Here is a 26,079-nt window from a genome sequence, read left to right as displayed (position 1 = left end):
AGTTCAGTGAAGCCTCACAACAATTCTGAAGCTGTAATATTAGGGGGAAATGTTATGTAGGCTTCCTTTAACTAGAGTGACCAGACGTCCTCTTTTACCCGGACATGTCCTCTATTTTACACTTAAAAAAATGTCCGGAATTGCACAAACGTCCGGGATTTTGTTTTTCTAGAGCTTACATAGAAATTCGAGAAGCGCTTCGTTCACGAACTAGTCCCGCCCTCCCCTACTCCGATTGGTTCACTTGAGTGAGAAGGGGGCGTGGTGAAGTAGCCTAAAATCTTCTGACTGGACGGCCTGACTGTACAGCTACCGTTATTGGTCGCTAACCTTCTGTGTAAACATTTAATTGGTCAGTCCCCCCCCCCCCCCACCACACACACATACTTTAACATAGTGTATTCCTTTAACATAGTGGGGCTGCAAGTAGTTCACTGCTACACAGCTGCAGGGTTCTGGGGTTTGTGATCAATTCTCGCCTCTGGTCACTGTCTGTGGGGAGTTTGGTGTGTTTCCCTTTGTCTGAGCTCCAAAGACACATGTTGGTAGGTGGAGTGACTATGCAAACACCTAGTCCAGAGTGTGTTCCTGCCTTGCGCTAAATGATTCCATGTAGGTTCTGGACCCAGTCATGAACAGGATGAAGGTTACTTTCGGTGAAGCTGTTGGTGGCGTGATAGGCAATAATGTCCACAGGGTGGGACTGTTGCACATATTTTACTGATCCAAACACAGTAGTAATACCGTGTTTCCCCGAAAGTAAGACAGTGTCTTACATTCTTTTTACCCCCGAAAGTCCCACTATGTCTTACTTTCGGGGTATGTCTTATATTGGTAAAAAATGTCGATTTTTGTTTTAACCATAAAATTAACATTTATTAACAACCTGAACAGTATGGTATTCACCATAAAACAGTTTTATAAAAGCAAGTGCCAAGAATGTCTTGTTACAACTGTATCATGACGGTATTTCCATGTATAACATGTAAAACAATGAAAAACGGTAAGAACGAACAGTTTGAATATGTTATACTGGAAGATAAAACAGATTTATTCCATGGCCATGCCAATCAGAGCGGCCACCAGCGGCTGCACGAGGGCACTGAGGCTGGGTGTTGGACCACGGAAAACATTACTGCTGCTCCCGCGGCCTCCACATCCCTCCGCTCATTCCGCTCCAGATCATTCCGCATCCCGCAGTTAATGCAGCAAAAGGTACCGGTACTATGGCTTATATTTTTCCAACGTACAGTTTACTATGTCTTACTTTCGGGGTACGTCTTACATTAGCCGACCCCCCTAAAACCCACACTGCGTCTTACTATCGGGGGTGTCTTACTATCGGGGAAACACGGTAGACATGAACCTAGGGTTTTTGCTCTACATTAAATAAATATGATATCAAGCTATTTTTGTTCTGGAAGAACAAAACCTACATGAAACTGAAATTACATTAAATTAGTAATGATAATCAGAAATAAGACAATAATAAGACTTTTTTTTTAAGATTTAATGGCATGGTATTCAAATTGAACATTAAATGCATAAGACAAGTAAGTAAGCATTATTATAATTAGTACTGATGAGTTGTAATCCTATGCTTTTGGACATCCACTCAAAAAAAAAAAAAAAAAAAAAAAAAAGGCACTGCATTGCAGCTCCTAATTGCATAGGCTCACAACCAGTCACACAGCATGGAATTATAATTATGGCCAATGTTTAACCTATTCATAATTACACTTAGAAAAATAAATATGTTAAATAAAAATGGAATAAAAACGCTACATGATCATCTCAAAGCTTTGGTCTTCTCTTAAAATTCTAATTAAAGGCATTTCACAGACTCTTCCCTCTATCTGTATTATTACATCATTAAGATATACACAGATTCATTCAGAATGATTTGATATGAAAGGATTAGAAGTGTTCACATTGATGGTGATCGGAACCAGACGTCTTAAGAGTTTAATGCCTGTAAAAGTGCTGCACCAGAGGCATAGGCACAGGTGGGCCTGCAAACCGGGCCAAGGCCCACACAGACAACCATACATTTTTCCCACGAGTTCATGCACGCAGACACACTGTACATCCTGGTTGTTTCACACACGTTTGCATGAGCATGAGGAGTGCAAGGCATATGAGATGCAGCCACTGCTTTTTGTGTACTGTGAGAGGTGCTTTTTTTATATTTTATATATACAACTTGTACACCATAATCAACATTATACATGGTCACTGTTAAAAGAACATGTATCTCCATTTTTTACATCATTTGAACCCAACAGCTGTCCTTCACATTGTGTAAAGTATTTAACAGAAAGGCTCCAAAATTACTTTGACTTCCGTTTAAAGTTAAGAAGGTTGTTTTCTTCAATAAAGTTACTATTTTGGACATACAGGTTTTTGTCTTTGGACAGTGACGATATATAAACTCAGAAGGCATGTGAGTTCTCTTTTCAGTTCCAAAACCCACCACACACACACAAAAAAGAGAAATGTCTTTACAGTAAAACAGTTCAGCTCACAAGCACCATGAGTGACTTTGCAGATTTTAATGACGAACATCCCCTTTAACGAACTCCTTTCCTTATTATCACTGTAGTCAGTAAGCGCTAGACAGACCGAAGCAAAAATGCAAGTTTTATCTAGGCCCAAAAGCCTCCAGAGGGTACTTAAATCTAGAAAGTGTCCAAGTAAGGTTTTCTAATCTGACTTGAGTGCTTAGATTAAATACTGCTGTGGCCAAACTCCAGCACCGTACTAAAATGTGCTTTTCTTGTCTTTGTTTCAGCTGATCACTCAGTTTAAGCAAATACAGTTTAAGGGAAGCTCTTTTTTTCCACCCTCAAATTGCAGTGTCAGCTGTGCAATGGAAGAAAATGAGAAAGCACACTGTTTATGGGGCTTGGAACAGGACCCAAGAGCCACATAGGAATGTTTGGCTCCCTTCTAGACATGATTAGCAGATGCCCGAGCCTGCTGGGATCATGAATAATAAAGCAGTGGAGATAAAAGCCCATTCAATGTGATCCAGCATCGATTGGCTACCCTTGGAAGTCAGTTTCCATTCAGTTGGTAAATGGAGTTCTCATTTTGACATTCCAAAGAAAAATACAAATATTAAACTCCTTCGTGTAAACGGACGTGTCCCGTGTTATTCCTTAATTGTATGCTTTCAACTCTGACAAGGAGACAGTGCTGAGAAAAAGGCAGAAAAATAGTTTCACAGCATGGCTGTGAAAGAGCGGAACTTTCTCACGGCCGGCAGTGTGAGCATGACTGCATTACAAAATAGATTGGAAGTAGGATGGGGCAAGTGTGTGTTTGTGTAGAAGCAAGGAGCCTTGTGCCAAGTGAATATTTAGGCCATTACCATTCATGTGAGCAGGGGAAAAGCTTAGCTTCTTTTCAATCACTCTTGTCAGAATACATTCTGGATCGTCCTACAACTTGTAAAGACTGTACAAATCTAATCTAATTTAAATATTTGGCAAATGGTCTTGTCTTGAGTGGCGTACAATTAAATTTGACACATTTAGTAGAAGTATGAAATCTAACATACAATTCCAAACTTAGCAACCTGTAGATCTACTGTTTTTACTTGATAAAGTAAAAATAATACTTGAAAAGACACCAAAATGTATTATTAAATACTTTGTTGCTACTCCCCAGTACATCAAATAATATGTACAACTATGGTGACCAGATCTGAGATGGGGAAAATGAGGTCACGTCTCGGTGGGGGGGGTCGCCCCTTGCTGCCGTTGTATGCTTAGCTGAACCTATGTGTGCTTTTAGGTCCTTTACACCTTTATTTGCTACACAAAACATGGGAATTTCTTTTTTAATTCACCCGAGAACTTACATTTACGTTTCGGCATAGCTGCTCGAGATGAGGGTGGGTACATGAGCTTTGCCTGACGTAAACAAGGACTACTGACGTGCAGACTAACCAATTAAATGTTTACAGAGAAGGTTATCGACCAATAACGGTAGCGCTACAGTCAGTCCGTCCAATCAGAAGATTTTAGGCTACTTTACCACGCCCCTTCTCACTCAAGCGAACCAATCGGAGTAGGGGAGGGCGGGACTAGTTTGTGAAAGAAACGCTTCTCGAAGTTCTATGTAAGTTCTAGAAAAACAAAATCCCGGACGTTTGTGAAATTCCGCCCGGACATTTTTTTAAGTCTAAAAGAGAGGACATGTCCGGGTAAAAGAGGACGTCTGGTCACCCTAGTAGAACATGTAAATCTATTGGATATAATATGCAGTTTATGATCCACCAGCCTATAAGGTTTATCACTGAATAAAATAATAAAAGCTTTTAAGTTGCCAAGTGATTTCAAATGTTTTGAACTAGAGTGTATCTTACATCTCTCCTTGTTGCCCTACATTTACTCAAATTACTACCTTCCTTCTCCAACCAAATTAAGGTTGTCGACATTTAGGTAACAATAAAGATTATAAACAAGTACAATACACTGTAGACAAAATCTAGACAGATGTTTTGCTCTGTAAACAACAAATACCTAACGTAGCATTGAAGTAATAATGCTGATGTTGCTTGAAAAAAATCTATTGTAAACAGTCTGGATAATGGTCTTCTTGTCAAGATTCCCAGCCCCCATATCTGTGGAAACGGAACAGATGACAGCTTTTCATCGGTAATGACCTCCAACTGCTTCCTTGCAGAAGACACCCTGCACAGTGCAGTCACTTTAAAATAATGACTATATGATTAAATATAGATTTTCAACACTGACTTCAACTTCAACTCCTACTCTAGTAGAGGCCAGGCCTTTCAAAAGCTACGACAAGTCCAAGCCAAGAGCTCTGAAATTATATTTAAATACAGCACCATTTAAATGTGGAACTAGGGGAACTAGTTCAATTGGCCGCCCTTTCACCAAGCACCAGATGGATAAATGTCATCATATTTTTTTCTAGCTGAAACTGAAAGGGGAAAACAACTACACAGAAGCTGTTAAACTCTTGAAACAACTTTCCCCAAACGAGAATGGTGATTTATCACCATTGTGCCCACATCATCTTCCAAGTTTTTTTTTTCCCCAGTGACAATGTGTCATCATGTATTTGTCTTATTCAATTAATTCATTGTCTGTATCCACTTATCCAGTTTAGGGTTGTGGTGTGTCTGGAGCCTACCCAGAATCACTGGGCACAAGGCATGGGGTGGGGGTGCAGTCCGTTGCAGGGCAACACACACACACTTACACATCCACTGACATACTCGCACCTATTGACACTTTTTGAATAGCCAACTCATCTACCTACTTTTGTTTTGGGACCGTGGGAGGAAGCCGGAGCACCCAGAGGCAACCTACATGGACGTAGGGAGAATACACCAGGCTTCTCACAGACGGCCACTTGGAGCAGGGCTTGAACCCACAACCCCAGAACCCTAGAGCTGTGCGACAGCTACCTGTTGCGACGCTACCTGTTGATTATTTATAATACTGAGGTCTTAGGTTACGTTTTGACCTAGCAAATCACCACATTCATTTTTACTGATTATTAACTTCTGAAACTTCACAAGTTGCCTCCCATAAAACCGCTCTTTCTACAACTGACAAACATATTCATATCAAAGGACTTTGAGAACTATCTGAATGTTCATTGTTTAAATTCTATTTCTAAACGGCAAATCCTACATTGCTAGCTGAAATCAGCCAACAAATGTGCAGCAATATATCACAGAATTTTAAATTCCATTCAGTGGATTCACATTTAATTAAATTTCAAATAAAAGTTTTTCTGAGTTTGCTCTGGTCCTGTTGTTGTTCATGATTACAATTGATGTGTTCATTTATAACTGTGTCTCCTTTGCCCTAGCAGATAATATCTTGATGAAGTCCAGGCTTAGGACCAAGGCACCTGTTAGATCAGCTCCAGAGGCACGGGAGAGAATAGCCGACCCACAAACAGCAGAAATCTGCTGAGCTTGTACTGACTAAATGAAGACCTCTGTCTAAACACCGCTATCTCTATTAGCCATTTTTAGCAGCTAGGCTCACAAGTCTCCATGCCCAGCCATCAGCCCCAGTGGAGGTTTAAATATCTCCTGTTAGCATCTGCACACATGTGAGGAATGTTTCCCTTCATTCCAAGATGTCTGTTTCAAAGGGCACCAAGTGGTAGTAGGAAAGATTGGTCACGTAAGCCTCTGTATCATCATCACTGAGGTCCTGTTCCACAGATAGACACTCCTTCCCATCGTCCTCGTACCTGTAGGGGTAGAAAATAAAAGATTAGTTGAACAGGAGCAAGAAATATTTTGATTTTTCCATGACAATCACTCATTCCAGTGTTAGCTCTGTAAATTGTTATTGATTAATTGGCAATACATTTCTATGAGATCTGTTGGAGAAATTGTTATTGATTAATTGCCATTGATTCACATATCACTAGGTTTAGTAAAATCCTCCATGCGAAAAAAATCTGTTTTAATTAAGTCTCACACAAGTGTGAAGTCCACCAATAGGATTGCTCTGTATCTTTATGCTAATTTATGTTAATATATGCAGAGCCCCAAGACACAATTTAATCTGTAAAATTCACCACTTAGGAATTTCAAGTTACAATTAATTTGATGTGTATACAATAATAATTGTTGCCATTTTCAACACATTGTTAACATATATCTCTTTCACTTTACCATAATCCAAAATGCATGTGCATTTGTTAAATCTGTACAATGAAGGAGCATTGGGTTACATCAGTGAGGTACATCCTTGCCTGTTGCCTTAGAAATAAGGCTACAGAACATGATGAATAGGTTCAATGAATGTGTGATTACATCTGCATTTGTCAAAGAACAACAACACTTTGATGAATCCTTTCTGATTTTTTTTTTATGAAGTATTTTTAAAGATGATTGCTGAGAGTGTTCTTGCAAGTGCTATACAAAACTTTAAAATTTTTATACTCATTGAAATGAAAACAGTGTGAGTTAATTTTCAGATTTAAAAATAAAAGGATTCACATGAATATTCCATGAAGTTAATTACCCTTTAAAGATGATTTATCACAAACATAACTCTAACTTGTGTCTGATTTTCAGCAGCTGTCATTATGAAATATAATTTAATCTTATTCTACACATAAATGTTCATTTTAAATTAATTTTGTTTAAGAAGAATATTTTTACCATCTTGCCTGTCACATACTAAAACAAACTCACTGTCACTGTAGCCATTTTGAAGCTGTGTGATGTCCATACCAAATAAAATATTTGCAACAGTCCTAGTAAAATGTCTGTGTTATTATTAAAATTATCTACAGGAGAAATAGGCATTGATTAGAAGTTGTATGGATTTTTAGTAGAACACTTAGAATAACATAATTTAAAAAAAAAAAAAAAAAAAAAAAAAAAAAAAAAAAAAAAAAAAAAAAAAAAAAAAAAAAACTAAGGACATAAGCTTGTTTTCCGTGCTAAATAAAAGGCTGGCCAAACAAAGAAGTTCTAAACATTCAACAAAATACTACACTCTGCTGCTTATGCAAATTTATTCAAAGTAAAATGTACCATTTAGTAGCTTCCAGGGTGAAATCCAGATGAAGTAAGTGTATGCTACAATAATGAGGTATCAATAATGAAGAATATGATGATCGGATTCACTGATTGTGTGATTAGGATTCACATTTATCTGGGAAATATAGTACCTTGATGAATCCTCTCTGATTCTTTATCATACAGATTGATCCACTAACTGCTTACCATGGATGTCTTAAGAGATTTAATTTAATGTTTTCATTTTTAAAAATGCAGATCTGTGAAAAAAGTGTTTAAGAAGGTTTATATGCTACTTAACTTTTTGGTTGCTCAAAAATTCTTAGTTAAGGAAAGCCATAGCAGATTTTCTTACTGTGTTCTGAAGTCTACTATCAATACTGAATCCTGAAATAAAACAAAGGGTATGTTCTGTGTTTCCTTTTGTCTATTTGGGCTAATATTTGAAAACCCCAAATAAAATTATTACATTTATGAAACTGATATTTAGGTTGTTCCAGGTTTGAGCTAATTTAATGTTGGTGGTATTTTCAAAACACACTGTGGATATGTAGTTTACCCTGACTTTCTGATTCTGTATACAATATCAAGTATGAAGTAAACCCATTCTTATAATATAATAAATAATAGCATATTTAATTATCAGGTTTGATTTAAGAGACCAAGAAAGGACTTTGTGACTGTAATTCTGGTCAAATCACCCTAGGAACATGGATCATGAGAGAATGTGGAAGAAAAGTTTATAACATTCTGAATCAGTGAAACAAGAAATCTCACTGGTTTTGTCTGTTCATTTTGTTATGAACTTTGAAGCAATGTATAAAAAGCTGCATTTTATGTGGAATTTTACATTGCTATTATTTAGGACAGATAACAAACCAAACCCGAAATACATTTTTGTTAATAGAAAAATGTATATGGTACTATGTGTGTATTTGTAGGGCCCTTTAATTAATCATTGTCTTCTAGATTACAAGCAGCACCTGAATGAATTAATAACTTAACTGTGCATAACTATCACTGACTTTCTGAAATTTACATGGATTAATGTTAGTGAAAAAAAAAACCCACTCATTGTGTGTGGTCTGTCTGTGTGTGAAATGTCATTATTAAAAGGCTCTGCGAGGGTGGGTTTTGAATTTCATTCCTGAGTTTCCTTCTCACACCCAGGGAAGGAAGTGCTGGTCAAAGGTACTTCCTGTGTGTGATGAACCTTTTTTTCAAGGAATTTTCCTCTTGGTCAAATCTTGGATGGAAAAATATATATTGTTACATGATCCTTATCTTTCAGTTTTCTTGTTTTCTGTATGTGTCTGAAAACCGTAATCTAGAAGTTGTGGATTCAGCTTACCTATCATTTTAACAGAAACATGTTTTATATGCAGTATATACTTTACATTTAAATTATATTTTCCTTTATATTAAGGTAAATTTTATTTCCTGACACAACTTAATAGATACATTAATTAAATTCAAGAAAAAGAAAGCAAAGTGTTTTAGTGGTGTTGAGGAGGAGGAGTAGGAGATACCCAGAATTCTTTGCTGTTTTGTTTTTGTTGATTACCTTTTATTTTTCTTATTTTTCATCCATTCTTCTCATAGAACAGTATTATTTTGTGTTTTAGTATTTAACACATGATAAAAAAAATTGATTGATATTCATTTCATATGCTTTTGAAATTTAACCATGATGGAGTTGTGTGGGTTTTGTTCCCATTACGTTCTGTAATGTAGTGCCCCAAGTTATTGACCAAACCTAACACTTAGTATTCTAGAGTATTTAAAAATGTCTGCAAAATTGAAAATAATCTGGTTTTAATTGGACATCCTCACGTTGGCAACAGTGTCAGAAATTGTTTTTTTCTTAATGTTTTAAGAGTCTAACGCTCTTTTGAAAACACACAAAAAAAAGCAAAGCGAATGCAGCTTTGATAGAATACGCATTTTAAAACTAAACTCAAGCTTTTAAAAAAGGAACTCACGAATGCTCGGCTGAGTCTGTAGAGGAGGGTCTCTCTTTATCCAGTGGAACATTCTCATCAAATACAATGGTCTCTGTGTTTGCCAGACAGAACCCATTAGACCTCATTATCTCTGAAAAAAAAAAACATAAATAAATAAATAAACAAGTGTAATGAGCTTATAGCATTTGTTCTTAACTGATTGTGTAAATGCTTTTTGGACCATTAATTAATGAATGCATTGTTTCAGAACAGCTTTAAAGAAAAAACTAATTGACAAAAAATTCCAGATGAATTGCTGAAGTATCTGGCTATAAAATAAATTGTAGGTTCACTCTCTCCCTGCGTTACCTAAAGTCTGTGCATACCTGAAATCTTGACTGGGCTCTGAAAACATGGCTGTATCTTGTGGATGTTGTCATTTCTCAGCACTTGATCAAGTGGTGAACGTTCAAAGAATGTTAAGACAACTTCTGACCTGGAAAACTAAACAGCATATTAGCATTAGCCACAGGCATTTTCTAGCTGGCAAATTTATATTACTGGAAGCAAAAATAAATAAATAAAACATATGCTACTTACAGCTACTTATGACTACAATTGGGGTCAACAAGTAAGTGCTAATAATCCCAGAACATGACGTGTTTTCCAATTGAACATACAGCACATATATTTTATAAACAAACATTTGTAGACACCTCTAATTTATCATTTGTGAATTCCGCTGTTTTAAAGTGCAGCTGTTGAGGTCACAGACATACATCTGTAGATACACTGTGTGTATAATCTCAACAGAAAAGAGTCAGTAGAAATGAGCAGGTGCACACAAATTAAAGGACATATGATCAATACCAAGTGTTGGCCAGTGGAGTTTACAGCCCCTAAGCATTGGCCTCTTGAGTAGTTGAACTGCACTCTCTGAGTAATAGAACTTTATCACCATCTTACAATGAGTTGGAGTGGCTTTCGTTATTCATATAACATAAGTAATTGAGCTGACTAATGCTTTCATGGCTGAATGCCATTGAACTCCTACAGCAATGTTCCCACATCCTGTGTAAGGCCTTTTCAGAAAAGTAGAGAAACGCTAATTACCCTTGATTTATAAGCCAGAGTCCACAGCATTTTAGTGTATTTTGAACCGTGAATGTGTACAGCATATTAGTATTGGCATCAGGTGTAGTAAACCCTCACCTTCCATGGCATGTTGATGGTGTTCTTTAGCAGCTTTTCCACCTCGTTTAACTTGACCTCTATGTCTTTTGCTTCTTTAATCTTCACAAGACCTGTGGACGTAGTAGAGAAAAACAATTATAACAGAACTCATAGTAGCCTGAGACTTAACAACATCTCCATCATGATATGGTCAGCAAGGATTTTAAGCAGGGTGTATTTATCACAAACATACACCAAGGGCTTCAGTATTGAACAATATAACATGTGGATTTACTTATACAGTTCCACAGGCCAAGTACCGTTTCACAAATTATGCACAGAGTCTAGACTAATTTTATAACGCCTTCTGCAGCTCATACTCATGGATCCGGCTGCATAATATCAACCACATTTTTTACATTAGGTTATTTTAACCATATCTCTGGAAAACCCTCACAAATAGCTGTGACCTTTTTGCACATAAAGCAGTCTTATCTAAGCACCCATAGAAACACATACAAAAGCAACTGGGCAGACTCCAGACATTCTCTGTAGTCGCAGTAAAGGCTAGCTCAAATGTTAGCAAAAAGCTGACCACCAGCTGACAATGCTAACCTTTCTATTCAAACAATGGTAAACGTTATCTGTGTTCTATTCAAAACAGTGCACATTTAAAAAAAAATCCTCCAGCTGACATTCTGCAGCACACAGGGGTGTCAGAAGCAAGATAATATATGATTCAGTAGTTCTAAAAACTTGGCAAAAACAGTGTTAAGTGAAGCTAGGCACTGCAGATGACCTTGAGGAGCTCAAGCAAGTGCTATTCACATGTTGTCTGAAGTGCTATTCCCATTTATATGTTCTGAAAACAAGTCAAAGAACTATTTGAATATATAAATTACTCTCTGATTGAATATCTGTAGCAAATCTGTTATTTTTATTTTCGGCTGCTCCCATTAGGGGTCGCCATAGTGCCAGTTAACTTGGCACCTATTTTTAGTTGGGTACCCTGCCTGCATGCTTTGGGTCACTGTCTGTTCTGTGTTGGTGTGTTCTGTTTCCTCCGACAATCCAAAAAACAGGCAAAATTGAGTGGTTATAAAAACTGTCCACAGGTGAGTGTGGGAGTAACTTTTTGAGTGTGGGATGGTGAACTTTGTTCACCAATGGCTCTATGGAGGCTCGGGACCCACTGTGACCCTGAACATGATGAAACATTTACAGAGGATGAATGAAATTTGTAGAAATGTTCCTAATGCTGCAGTAACAGCTACTTTTCTGTTACAAATATGTTACACTACATGCTACATATAAAGGAGTTTGTGGACACCTGCTCAACAATAATCCTTCTAAAATTAAGGAATTAAATGTTAGTTTGTCCCCTTTTGCAGCAGTGACAGTTTCTAATCTTCTGAGAAGGTTCTAGACTAAATGTTGGAATGTTTATGTAAAAATGTGATAGTTGACATCCATAAGTGGGGTTAGGTAAATATGCTGAATGAGTACATTTCATATATCGCTGCAACTAATACCAAATGTACAGAGGCCCAATACTGGTGGCCTTTATCCCCTTTGGCCTACGCTATGGCATTTTAAAAAAGACGATTACAAATTGGGGCGGCACGGTGGCGCAGCAGGTAGTGTCACACAGCTCCAGGGGCCTGGAGGTTGTGGGTTCGATTCCCGCTCCGGGTGACTGTCTGTGAGGAGTTGGTGTGTTCTCCCCGTGTCCGCGTGGGTTTCCTCCGGGTGCTCCGGTTTCCTCCCACAGTCCAAAAACACACGTTGCAGGTGGATTGGCGACTCGAAAGTGTCCGTAGGTGTGAGTGAATGTGAATGTGTGTGTGTGTCTGTGTTGCCCTGTGAAGGACTGGCGTCCCCTCCAGGGTGTATTCCTGCCTTGCGCCCGATGATTCCAGGTAGGCTCTGGACCCCCCGCGACCCTAAATTGGATAAGCGGTTACAGATAATGGATGGATGGACGATTACAAATTGACAATCTGTTAAGTGTTTAGCGTCTATGCGTCAAACAATTAATTTACCACTTACAGGACTTCAGTTTTGTAAATAAGACTGAATGTCTGATTAGGAACACGTACTTTTTATCTACACTCAGCTGTCCACTGACCATACAGGAGCACTTTGTAGTCCATCTCTTTCTCTGCGTTCTTTTTTATCCCCATTTTACCCTGCTCTTGAATGGTCAGGACCACCACAGGGCAGGTATGCTTTTACTGGTGGGTCAGTCTCAGCACTGCAGTGACACTGACGTGATGGTGGTGGTGTGTTATTGTGTGTTGCGCTGGTGTGAGTGGATCAGACACAGCATCGCTGCTGGAAATGATGAATTGGAGAACAAATGTATGTAGGTGTTCCTAATTCATTGATCATTCACTCATAAAATGAAACTTATTAAGTTTGTTTTAATTTGTATTAGTTTTATGAAAGGTTTTATATCTGTACAACACAAAGCACGCAGCTAACTCTACACTAAAACTCTGGCAGATTCAAACTCTAAACAAGAGGCCTGTAACTTGAAGGTCTGGGCCAAAGACCAAAAGAAAAAGGGCCAGCTAAGACGAACATTTCAAGACATTAACAGGAAAGGGGTGGTGGTTTTTTTTAATTCCAGATAGTTTTCTCATGGTCTAAAAGTAGAGAAGTCTCTGGACCTCACAGGAAATCATACAGACAGAAAAAAACCCCAGATTATGTTATAGTCTATTCAGGTGAACTCCACCCACTCAGACACACTTCATTCTTCCCATGACGACGACGATGATGATGATGTGAATGACCAAAGTGACAAAGTCAGACTCACATTAACTCATACACACAATAGAGACCACACAGCCGCCTCTTCATACTGTGTCAGAGCACGCCAGGCTCGGCCCTGATGTAACAGCTCTTCATTACTGCTGACCCAAGCTGATGACATCATCCCGCAAGGCAGCAAAGATTAGCTGGTTAAATCACTGCTGGTTCTTGGGGATTCTTCCATCCCCGACTGGATTGTGGTAAATATTTTAAAACTCCCCAGTTTAAGATTATTGTCAAGAATGCAACGTTTTTGTTTTTCTATTTTTTTATTTTTTTACGCAAACACAGAACAGTTTAACTAGTTGACAGGAAATGTCCAACTGGGGTATTGTCTGCTCTCAGCACTGAGGGCCTGCGTAAATCAGAGGCTTATGGTCAAGATGCTGAGGGATATTGAAGACCAAAAGGCAGCTCCTTAATTGAAGTGTTTTCCAGTCCCAGCTCTGGGCCAGTGTACAGCACTGTAGTGGTTTTTGCTTAGGGCACACCTGAAACTCCTGACTAATTACCCAGCTCTCGAGTTGAATCTGATGTTTTCAGTCAAGAGTTTAAAAAAAAAAAAAAAAAGTCCTAAGAATGGAGAGCAAATGTTACTGTTCTCATCCACTTAAATCCTGTATAGGCTCATGTTCCAATTCCTCATTCATTTCGCTGCATAGCTACTAGGATTAGAAATCACTAATTACAACATTTTTGTATTTAATCTTACTACAATATTTACTGAAGCAAAATATAAATTAGGCCATATGCAGATGAAGCTAAACTGACTTAACATTTTTCTGCATTAAGTTAATATTTACCATATGCTGCAGCTGGGTAATATTTAGAGTATACTTATAATTACAACTAGTAAATAAACTAGTATTCCTGCTCAATTAGGGTGACCAGATCTGAGATGCAGAAAAAGAGGACACGTCCTGGGGGGGGGGGGGGGGGTGAATGCGTAGCTGAACGCTGCCGTTGAATGCTTAGCTGAACCTGTGTGTGCTTTTAGGTCCTTTACAAAGCTTCTCGAAGTTCTATGTAAAGAACAAAAAACAAAATTCCGGACGTTTGTGAAATTCCGCACGGACATTTTTTTAAGTCTAAAAAAGAGGACATGTTCAAGTAAAAGAGGACGTCTGGTCACCCTATGCTCAATAAGTTTCTGTTTTTTAGCTAATTGGCTAGCTTTGCTCTGTCTGAGTGATGGGAAATAAAGAGGTCCAACTTAACCACCAAGGCCAATTTTTCTCTTGTCTTGTCCTGTCTGTAAATTTTACAGTGAAAAAATACCCTGTCATACTATGATTGTAAATTCTGCAGTTTCTATAACAGTAAAATACGTGCTGTTCCAAAGATCAAGGAGTCTGAAGAGCTGGGACTCATGGGGGAAGCTCTCAGCATGGCTAGCAGCTCCCACTTTTCTGTTATTCGGTGTTTAAGTTTTTTCTTTGTGTCTGGGGTGTTTTTGTAGTGGAGTGGCCTTGTAGGGGGACTACTATATGTGTTTGTGTGTGTTCAGGTTTGGTGTTTTGTGTGACAAGATGTATGTTGGTCAGAGGAGTTCACCGTCCGTGTTCGAGTGCTGGAGTGTGTCACCCTCAAATCTCATCAGTAAGCCCAAATACTGCCTCTTATCTTCATTCTTTCTGTGCTACACCCTTTTAACGGCTGTATAAATGGTTATTTGCAATATGGCTGTGCCTCATTTTTCCATTTGTTATAGTATTTCAGTATTCATGGCTCTGGACCCACCGTGACCCTGAACTGGATAAGCGGTTACAGATAATGAATGAATGAATGAATAAATGAATGTTAACTATATGGCAAAACTATATTTTTTTCCTATGGTAAAGCGTTGCCACTGTATAATTTACGGTGAAAGTTTAGGCCAGTATTTTACCATACGTTTTCCAGTGTACAGTTCACATTTATTTTATGTGTAGTTATATTTCTGCATAGATCCAGCTAAACTACGGATCACGTGTAAGCATGCAGAGGCTCGTACACATGCTGACATGCAACCCTCCAGAACTTCAACTACGCACTGTGCAGCTTTTCTGAGCTGGGTGTAAAATAAATGTTGATTGGGTGTCTGGTATCCACAATCACGAGATCCAAACAAGATTGATCCCAATGGTGTAATATTCCCAAAAGTGGTTCTCAGTTACGAATTATATCTTGTTTTTTTTTTCTTGCAAGTATTCTCCTCATTCCATTCATTCTGTACAATGGAGTGCAAGACTTTATTCTTTGTTGCTCCATTTTATACATTGTAGATGCGGGATACAGTTTGGATGCTGCCCCTAAAGCACATGTTCATGTTACTTTAAAGTATGTAATTCCACAGAAGTATAAACCAGGCAGGGTTAGGACTGGTTTACACAAAACAGATGATGCCTCCATTGAATGTTTGGGATATACACAGAACACAGCAAATCATGACAGGATGTGTCTGTCAGTCATTCTCCATTTGTGACCTGAACTCACGCTAAAGCAGTTTATGTAGGTTTGAAAGTAAGCTTATAAAAATGACAACTGATACCACATAGTCCAGCTGTGGGCTACATTCCTCACTGGCATCCAACAATGTACTTCCTGAGAGGATGTCCTGTGGAAATGTTGATTTCCTGTGTCCACTTCCTGTGGGCTTATGGCCTTCCTTGTAAGAAGGCTTTAAGCAGTGCTTATGCATCTGTGTGAGTATGTTTTCAAAGTCAAAAATTAAGGGACTCTAAATGCAATTCCCTTGCAGGGTTTAACATGACCTCTGTTTACTATTTCACCCAGTCACTGTGCAAGATCAACAGTCAAATGACTTGACAATAACCATCTCAGATAATGGAGTATGCTAAAACAGACAGCACTGATAAGAATCTGCTTTTTCACAACACTGTTAAAGTATTGCTGAAATGATATGTCTCATCATGATGTGGCCTACACTAAGACTCTCTGCCACCTGATCCAGGATATCTGTTTTTGTCTGTGTTGCATGACAAGTGTAAATATCTTTTCTCTCTTGAGCAATCCCAAACAAACATTCAAGTCAACAACTAGCTCTACAGCCATCTTAAAATGCCTTAACTGTTTTTTTTTCTCAGAAGTGTCCAAAATAACAAACAAGGCTGTATGTAAAAAGTACACATAGATACAGTATTTTGCCAAAAGTATTCACTTATGAACGTGAGCAACATCCCATTATTAATCTATAGAGTTTAATATGATGTCGGCTCACCCTCTGCAGAGTGTGTTTATGGGAATTTTGACCGTTCTTCCAGGTATCACATTTGTGATGTTGTGATAACTGATCTTCGAAAATAAGGCCTGGCTCGCAGTCTCCACTCTAATTTCTCAAAGGTGTTCTGTCAGGTTGAGTTCAGGGCTCTATGCAGGCTGGTCAAGTTCTTCCACTCCAAGTATTTATGGACCTTGCTTTGTGCACTGGTGTGCACTCGTGTTGGAAAAGGAAAGAGCCATCCTCAAACATCTACCACAAACTTGGAAGCATGCAATTGTCCAAAATGTCTTGATATGCTGAAGCATTAAGAGTTCCTTTCACTTAAACTAAGGGGCTGAGCTCAACTCCTGAAAAACAACCCAACACCATAATCTCCCCTCCACCAAGCTTTACGCTTGGCACAATGCAGTCAGACAAATACCATTCTCCTGGCAACTGCCAAACCCAGATTCATCCACTGGATTGCCAGATGGAGCAGCGTGATTCCTCACTCCAGAAAACACGTCTCCATTGCTCTAGAGCAGGGGTGCCCAACTCCAGTCCTGGAGGGCAGGTATCCAGCAAAGTTTGGTGATTACTCTGCTAAAACACACCCCTTAAACCTGGCAATTAACAGATGAGTTGACTCAGGTGTGTGTGAGCAGAGGTATAACCAACATTTGCTGGATACCGGCCCTCCAGGACTGGAGTTGGACACCCCTGCTCTAGAGTCTAGAGGCAGCATGCTTTACACCACTGCATCCGACACTTTGCATTGTGTTTGGTGATGTAAGGCTTATTGCATTGTGTTTGGTGATGTAGCTACTCCGCCATGGAAACCCATTCTGTGATGCTCTCTACGCACTGTTCTTGAGCTAATCTGAGCTATAGTCTGTATGAATCTGTAGCAATTGATTCTGCAGAAAGTTGGAGACATATATACACCATGTGCCTCAGTATCCGCTGACCCCTCTCTGTCATGTTACATGGTCTACCAGTTTGTTACTGTCATTCCCAATCTCTTCCACTTTGTTATAACACCACTGACATTTGACTGTGGAATATGAAGAAACAAGGAAATTTCACAACTGTATTAGCACAGGTGGCATCCTATAACGGTACACAGTGTAATTCACTGACCTCCTGAGGATGACACCACAAATGTTTGTTGGAGCTGTCTGCAAGCCTAGGTGATTGGTTGTATACACCTGTGGCCAAGGAAGTTATTGGAACAGCTGAATTCAATGATTTGAACGGGTGAGTGAATACATTTGGCAATATAGTGTATGTCCAAAGGTTTTTAGACACATCTTCCTGAGTGTTTGATACTACTACTTTGATACAAGTCCCTTCATTGCTAAAATATTTTCAACTGTGCATAAGGTTTATACCACCGCGACCCTGAACTGAATAAGTGGTTACAGACAACCAATGAATGAAGCTGGAGTGGCATTTGTGATGCACAACATTACCTGATTTTACTAATGTTTGTGTTCAAAGCAATGTTTCAGTATCACGTGCAAAGCCTTTTTCAGAAAAATAAGAGCTGATACAGCAGCAAATGGAATCACATTATCATGTATCACATAATCTCCTCACGTTTAATAGGTAGTGAACCAAGCTGCTGGTCTTATCGTTTGGCTAAGCCGCTACACTTACTGTAAAATCAGTCACAGATTTTAATCTATGAAAGAGTACATCTCAAAGATATATTAGAATATACTTTTTTCTGAGAACAGGTTGAGAATCACAGATTTAAACAGGCTATGTGGGTTTTTGAGGACAATCATTCCTTTATGCAGATGCTTGATATGATTATAGGACACATCTTTTGTGGATTTAGGAAAATTCATTGATTCATATTGATTAGAAAATGTCTAACTCTTTGCTACACCAGTTAGGGTCCTAACACTACATTCTTCAATCTCATTATCATGAATACATTTGTAAGCTGTTCTGGATGAGAGTGTCCACAACATGCAAAATTGAATATGGGAATGTATGTAGAAGGTAGTAAATATTTAATAGTAGTTATTGAATAGTAAGCCTTAGGATAATAACTATAAAAGTAATAAGTCTGTTATTGATGGTGGTTAGAGCACTTAGCAAAACTGGCCATGTCATATATATCTACTATTTCTAAGAAATACAGAAGAAAAAAAGTCCTAAACATGGCTATACTGTGTTCAGAATGCTTTAGTTCGCCAAGGCTTTTCATGTTTCTCATGTCAACCCACTCACATGCCACTAACACTGGCCCCCTTTATTGTATGAGACTTGGGGGTGGTCTAAAAGGCTACGATGAGCTGAATTTAGCATAAAGTTTTTCCTATTTATTTCACTATTCCATCAACAATGATACAGGCCAGAGTAGCACTGCCCATATCTCTTGTTGCCTTGGTGACTCTGAGTAACAAAACAACCCTTTGGAATGGGCAGTGGAGAGAAGCTGGAGCCAGGGAGGTAAATTTAGAGCCCAAACACTTAAGCGCCAGCTTGCATCTCAATGGCAATTAGAGAAGTGCAAACTAAATATTGAGCTGGGCAGGATATTAAACGTGGGGGTAAGAGGCAAGAAGCAAATTATATTTACAGACTTTTATATAATACAGCAGGAAACTTAACAGAGGTGACATGTATAGAAAGCACACAATTCATTCTCTGAAGAGCTCAAAATCTAATCGTATCTCTAAACCTCCACCAGAGAGCCACATGATGAATGAAAATACAGAGGGAGTGAAAGATAACAAGAGCGAAGATGAATAAGGGTGGGAGAGAGTAATATCCCACTTGTGTTTTCTTTTTTTTTTTCCATCGTGCATTGTTTTAGCAGCAGGGTTTTCAAACAACGTGGATGTTTATTCCCATGTGGGAGAGATGAAGATCAAGCAGAAAGGCTGTTTTGGAATATAGTTTCCACAACACGCTCTGCTTCATTGCCCACAGACAATAGCGAGAAGTAGCAATGCGAGAGAGGGCTGATTATAAATGTGGCACGAGTTGGGCTTCCTGCCATCCTCAAGCTGCATGCCAGACACCAATCCATTGACGACAAAACTGTGGTGTCTGGATGGTGGCTGGTGGCACAACGATGGCAGCCTGGAGCAGTAAGGAGGCTGAAAGTATACCATCCCAACGAAGAGTAGCTGTATAATCATGATGTTTCATACAGCTTAATTACACAGACACGCACCAAAGTCGCCTTCTCTTTGCAACGAAAAAGGCCTGCTGTGAAGAAATGGAGTCTTAAAATCTTCAACAGGAATTGTGCTAAAATGTTTTTAAAACAAATTCCGGAAATATTTGTTTCTACCACATCATTCTGTGTTTACTTTACTGTTAGTATTCATAGGTAACGTAGATGGAGTAGCGTTCATAATGCTACATGACACCAATAGAAATTTGACAACCCTGATGGCTCTCACACTGCCAGTATTTTATTACTTCCAATACACGCAGCTATTCATTCAGTGGTTATGAAGTACATGTGTGTTATAAGATGCATGGGAAAAACTAATATCACCTGTGTGATGGGATTAGCTCTGACTACACTGTAAAGATTGTAACCTGCACAATACATATGATTTTTTAAATTTATTTGTTGCAGTAATGGTTATAGAAAAGACAACAGTCTGATTTATGATGTATTTAACATTATTAGTGTTTGACAATGCACTGCAGTGAGTGTGACTTCATGCTTAATGTTTGTCTAAAAGATCAGGGATTTCTTTTATGTGAATGTAAACGTTGCAGCCATGAGACCATTCTGTTGGTTACTGCAGTTGGAGCTATCAATTTCTTAGGTAGTCATTTAGAGGCCAGCTGTTAGAGATAGACTATATTTTACAATAACACGGAGGTAGAACTTGGTTAAGAGATTATGTGTTACATGTGTTTAAAAAATATTGTGGCCAATGTTAGGCTTTATCCCTATATATTTAATTATGTGTATATGTTCATTTGCTGGCTTGAGCATAAATGTCTGTGTATTATGTGGGTGTTATTAGCTTTGTCTGTAGAGGGCACGTGTGAACTTCAGTTTTTAATGGGAGCAGAAAAGCTGGTGAACCCAAAACACCCTGTGATAGAAGATGAGAGACAAGTCATGGTATAAATTGTGTGTCTTTATCTTTAGCATCTGGAACTGTTAGTGGTATTTGCCAAGTCCAGCCCCAGAGAATCCCTTGCACGACTAAGTTTAACATCCTCTTGAGTGCTGAGAAGCCTCATTACTGGCTGAAGGTTAAACATTTGTGCATGATAGGACTGAACTGGGCAGTACAGGAAGGCCTCTAACCAACTGCAAAACACTGCACTACATCACTCAGGTCCTACTACAACACTGAGGGTACACTACCATGCACCAGAGGGAAACAATTTGGGTTTCTTTATCCCAAACATCTGGTATTGATACTTAGTGATGCTTAGTCATCAGATATTTTTCCTGTTCCAAATCAATATCCTATCAATAGTATCCAAATCCTATCAATAGTATCCAGACAAGAAGTACAACTACTATAAGATTTATGCAGCACTATGCAAATGTGATATTTTTATAGTATATGTTTTACCATTTTTGAATGGGCAATTTGAAGTTGGTTGAAGTCTAAACTCTATAAAAGTCACTCTGAATCAACAGCTTAGAAAATACACAACTGATGCACTTGTGGTCTTCAGCTGGATTTACAAATGTGCACAACAGTGCATGTTTCAAAAATTATACTACCAGTACTTGCCTTGAGTTTTTATTAAAATCCTCTAATTCTCTGCCAATTTAAGGTTGTCCTATACCTACATTTCCTAAGCTAACTCTGGAAAAGCAGCAGAGGAACTGTCTGAATATGAGAATGCTGTCCAGAAAAGGCTCATTATTTCACAAGAATACAGTCAATGAATCACCAGTTTAAAAGGCTGGAAGCTACACGATAGCTGCTATGTGTCAGCGTGGACAGCTCAGTGAATTATTAAGCAAATCACTTGAACCTTGGTCCACAAAAGGACAGTCATATGTGTGTCACAGAAGTGATTCTGATAAACTTGTCCAAACTCCATCTGACTTCAAAATGTGGCTGATGAAGCTGTTTCAAAACAAGAACTGAGATTCTGTAAACATGGCCAGCATAAGATAAAATCAGCAGTCACACAAAACTGATAACGGCCCCTGCAGTGGAAGTCAGGTTTTTACCTTGTATACTTGCCTGTGTAGTGCTGTGAAATGATGTATCATGAGAAGAAAAAAAACATTCAAAACCATGGCTGATCTTTTTGTTTTGAAACTGCAGTGTTCCAAATACAGCCTCAAAAAGGCAAATTCAGAGAAACAGCAAATCCCAGCTTTCGAGCTACAGGCGAGCAGCAGAGGAGTGGGTGGATAAGGGTAGCACTTTTAAAGCTTTTGATTTTTTTCTGGGAAATATGTTTAAAATGTTCTGGGAAATAAACAAGATTTAATAGATGACAGGAGGGGGTTTTAAACATTATTTTAGACATTTTGGTGAAGTAGCAGTGAACGCTTAAAATTTAAAATAACTAATTTTGAATATATATATATACTTTTTTTTTTTTTTGTAAAGTTAATATACTTGCAGATGGTTGAAGGCAAATAAAGTTATACAAAGAAAATATCGGCTTACTGTCGGTCAATACTAAATGTTTCAATACTAGTATCAGTATCGCGAAATAAAAAGTGGTATCGTTCAACTCCTCGCAGCTTGTTTATAACGTACAAACCTTCTAGAAAAGTCGACTTGGACAAATCTCGCCGGTCTTCTGGAAAACACTCCAGCAGTCTTTTAAAGAGTCGTCCTAGGTCCGAGTAGCTCCGGTGTAAGTACAAAACATTTCTGTCCGACCACTCCGTCCTGAGCTCGAAGAACTCCTCTTCATCTCCCGAGCCGCTGATGATGAGTCTCCGGACTCCGTTCACCCAGCAGTCCTTCACGAACATGTTCACCAGAGAAGTTCCTTCAAACACCGCCGAAGCCATAATGGATTCCCTCAGTCCAGCATTGTTTCCAGACTCACACAGAACTATCCGTCAGGAGACGGGGAGAAGGGGGAAAAGCCGTTAGTCTCTACTCGCCGAAGGCCTGAAGAGAACCTCACAGACTCGCCGAGGCGTTGACTGTCAAAACCGGGAGCGTAACACATTAAGTGCTGCTACTGCTAGAACAGCCGTTTTATAAATGGCAGTGAGTGTCGGAACCTGTTCTCAAAGTTAAAAACGCCCCGTCTTTTGCTTAAAGACAGTGTCAGCTGCTTAATATTCCTCCGAAGATACACAACTGTCAAGAAAAGTTAAATCCCCAGCTGTGGTCGCGCTTCTTCGGCTTCTTCAGCTCCGGTAGCTGCTTTGGGTCGTAGCTCAAATTCTTCTAGTTACCAGACAGACTATTAATGACAGAAGCTTTTCTTCAGTTTTATAAAACCACAGTATAAACTCATCTGCTCCCTCCTCTCGCGTCTTCTCGCTCCCTGTTAACGCTAACTCTGAGACGTTATTTTTAAATCCGCCCGTATTCAGGCAAGCCCTGCCTCCTGCGCTGAAATTGGCTCTGAATACGCACTCGCCAAGACTCCAATAGGGGTAGGAAATGTAATAACAAACAAAAAAGCAACAACAACAACAAACAATGTCTTAAATAAATAAATACGTAACTCTTCAGGAACAGTTATAGACTGCTTGACTGTATGATCTAACCCAGCAGCCAATCGTATGGCAGGTGGCGGTACCTACAGCGAATCACAGCACAGTGGGCGTGGCTTGTCGCTAAACGGGTGAACAAAACTCCGCCCGCCCCTGTACCGCTATGTTAGGAATGTGAAAGCTCCCGAAGAGCAGCGCACATCCGCTGTGAACTGCCACATTGTAGAGATTGTATTTATATAGTAAATCATGAATATTCACAGGCGTGTAGATTATCTTCACATTTACATTTTAAAATCCCTCCAGAAATAGTTTCTACTTTACCACATTAATAAAACAGCAAATTAAATTGAGTGCTTACCAACCCACAGTGTGAAAGGGGAAAAATTATTTTTAGTGTGTGTGTGACCTGTCTGTGTCTCTCCAATCACAGTACTGTGAGAGTGCAAAGAACAGGTTTAAAAAAATATCATAACAAACAATGAGTTCACTGATTAAATATGGTGAAAAATGAGATATAGAGCAAAGACAATGTGACTAAATGCCAGCTTTTCTGCTCCTCGTGCCTAACCCCTGAACTACTCATGTTTGAAAGTAAGCAGAGGCTCATTTTCAACAGGTATGACACTGGTCATTGATGTTAAATTGATCATTGATGTTAAGAGGCTAAATGTGGAAAAAGGCGTAGAATATTTCCCATTTAAGTACATAGTTACTTGAAAATTTCAGTGGAACTCCTTAAACACCCTTCTGGTGGAAATCAAATCACTGCAGCTAAACCAAACACCCCCACTTTTCCCTTTCCAAGTTACTGCTGCTTCAACATAAAATGCAAAAAAACATTGAGGTCAACTTGAGGTAACTGAATAAGTGTCTACAAGTGTCTGGGTCTTGTTTTCTAGTGGTTAAAAGAAAAATGTCAGTCCTTTTAGAACAAACCTCTTTGTTTTGAAGATTCTAAGAACTGGGACTGTCCAGTGAGACCTCAAGCTGTTATTACCAGTCAAAAGCATTTGGATGGTCACTGTCAGAAGATCTTATTGCAGTCTGTCATAGTTAATAATGACTGACGAGAAGCCAAGGCTCATACTTACAGAATGCAGTCATTCACAAGGGGCTTTAAACTGACCACAACAGTCCTAGACATTGTAGGTCATGGATATAAGTGACAAACTCTAATGCAGATGGCATTAGTGGGGATGAGTGGATCAGATACAGCAGTGCTGCTGGAGTTTTTACACCTTGTGCCCACTCCCTGGCCACTGTTAGACACAACTACACAGGTGTTCAGCCCTCATCTGTTGTTGGACATTTTGTCATCATTGGTCATCATCTAGTCCTTTATCACTGGACACAGTCGCTGTTAACTGTACAAGTAAGGGATACCATTTTTGCATTAATAATAAGTAATTATTAAGTATAAGTATTATTATCAGATCATTATTATATGATCTGAATGCTGTTCTCCTTTCCCAGTGATCAGAGTGAAAACTGCGCACAATATAGAGCAGTGTTCACTGGGAGCCAGGAAGTGAACATTATTCATAGCCATCACTGTATGTCTCTATGACACACTGCTCAGAAATTCACTACAGAGATTATACACTCGGATTCTGCAGATGTTTGAGCTGCTTCTTTTCAAATAAAAAGAGCTCTTTAGGACTGGCAGAAAGTAGATCTGTTGCTATGTGCTGTAAACTATACATTAAATAGCCATAACACTACACCCACCTGCCTAATAATGTGTAGGTATTATTGTGTAGGTCTCCACTGTACCCACACAGCCAACTGATGTAAGACATGATTCATTAGATCAGGCCACCTTCTTCCATTACACCATGGTCCAGTTCTGATGCAGTAGAGAGGGGTCGGCATGAAAGTAAAGAAACTAAAATGAGAATGAAGCATGTTGTTGGGAAGCCCCTCACTTGAATTTTCATTTGTAAACAAGGCCTTTCAGTTGCGCTGATCTGAAAACTGAAAACATCAGAATGGAGAAGCTACAAAGACTGTGTCATCCACAGGATTATGTTTCCACATTACATGGCTCAACAGCTATTACTGAATACATTCAGAAAGTAGCTTTCTAAAAGCCCCAGGGAAATGCCCATCTAACTTATACATTTACAGATTTCCAGTTTCCCTGAGACTCAGTACGAAGCATGAAACAGCAGCATCATCCTAGAAGTCCATTCAATTGATGAGTTAAAAAAGTGAATCACATTTACAGAAATGGATGGACATCAGATGTTTCTTCTGATATGATGACTACTGCACATTAACATTAACCCAACTTTACACCCATGTTTGACTCTGGGCACAGTGTCCTTAGGCTCATGTGCAATACAATATAATTCAGATATCAATATAAACAATAATAAAAAATTACAGAACAACTGCCAAGAACTGCAACTGCAACAAGGCATCACCATCAAACAAAAACCTCTTGGCTTTGTCGATATTAATATTTTTAAACTAAGTTTAAAACTGAGTGCGCTGAACTGATGACAGCACCCTGTAATGACTGTCAGTCAGTGACAGATGCTGTAAATAATATATATTAACATATGGAAAATGTGTATGGAACTCATATCATTGTTATTAAAAAATTTCTATTGTAATATATTGATACTGAATTATCCAGCCCTATATTGAGATAGCATTCCTGTATCTAAGGTCAAGACTAAACAATTTTCAAGAAACCAGGTAGTTTTCTGGATATCAAAGGGAGAAAAGCTCAAATATAACTGTGAAAAACCCAAACAAA

General features: G+C 38.8%; 1 protein-coding gene and 1 non-coding gene across 2 annotated transcripts; one reads left to right on the top strand and one right to left on the bottom strand.

Moving 5' to 3' along the window:
• Positions 1-1,523: 1,523 nt before the first annotated feature.
• On the bottom strand, positions 1,524-23,126 carry pxdc1b (PX domain containing 1b). The gene is made up of 5 exons (XM_066676857.1): positions 22,397-23,126; positions 10,687-10,778; positions 9,861-9,978; positions 9,514-9,625; positions 1,524-6,246 (listed from the first exon to the last, which is right to left on the bottom strand). The coding sequence occupies exons 1-5, from the start codon at positions 22,650-22,652 to the stop codon at positions 6,120-6,122; spliced, it is 705 nt and encodes a 234-aa protein (XP_066532954.1). The 5' UTR covers positions 22,653-23,126; the 3' UTR covers positions 1,524-6,119.
• Positions 6,734-6,865, top strand: LOC136670773 (U8 small nucleolar RNA). The gene has a single exon (XR_010795654.1). It is a non-coding gene; the product is annotated as a U8 small nucleolar RNA (small nucleolar RNA).
• Positions 23,127-26,079: the final 2,953 nt, after the last annotated feature.

Source organism: Hoplias malabaricus, chromosome 1, assembly GCF_029633855.1.
Source record: "Hoplias malabaricus isolate fHopMal1 chromosome 1, fHopMal1.hap1, whole genome shotgun sequence".
In the NCBI taxonomy this organism is placed as follows: Eukaryota; Metazoa; Chordata; class Actinopteri; order Characiformes; family Erythrinidae; genus Hoplias; species Hoplias malabaricus.
Note: the sequence above shows the minus strand (reverse complement) of the source record. Positions and strands in the feature narration are given on the sequence as shown.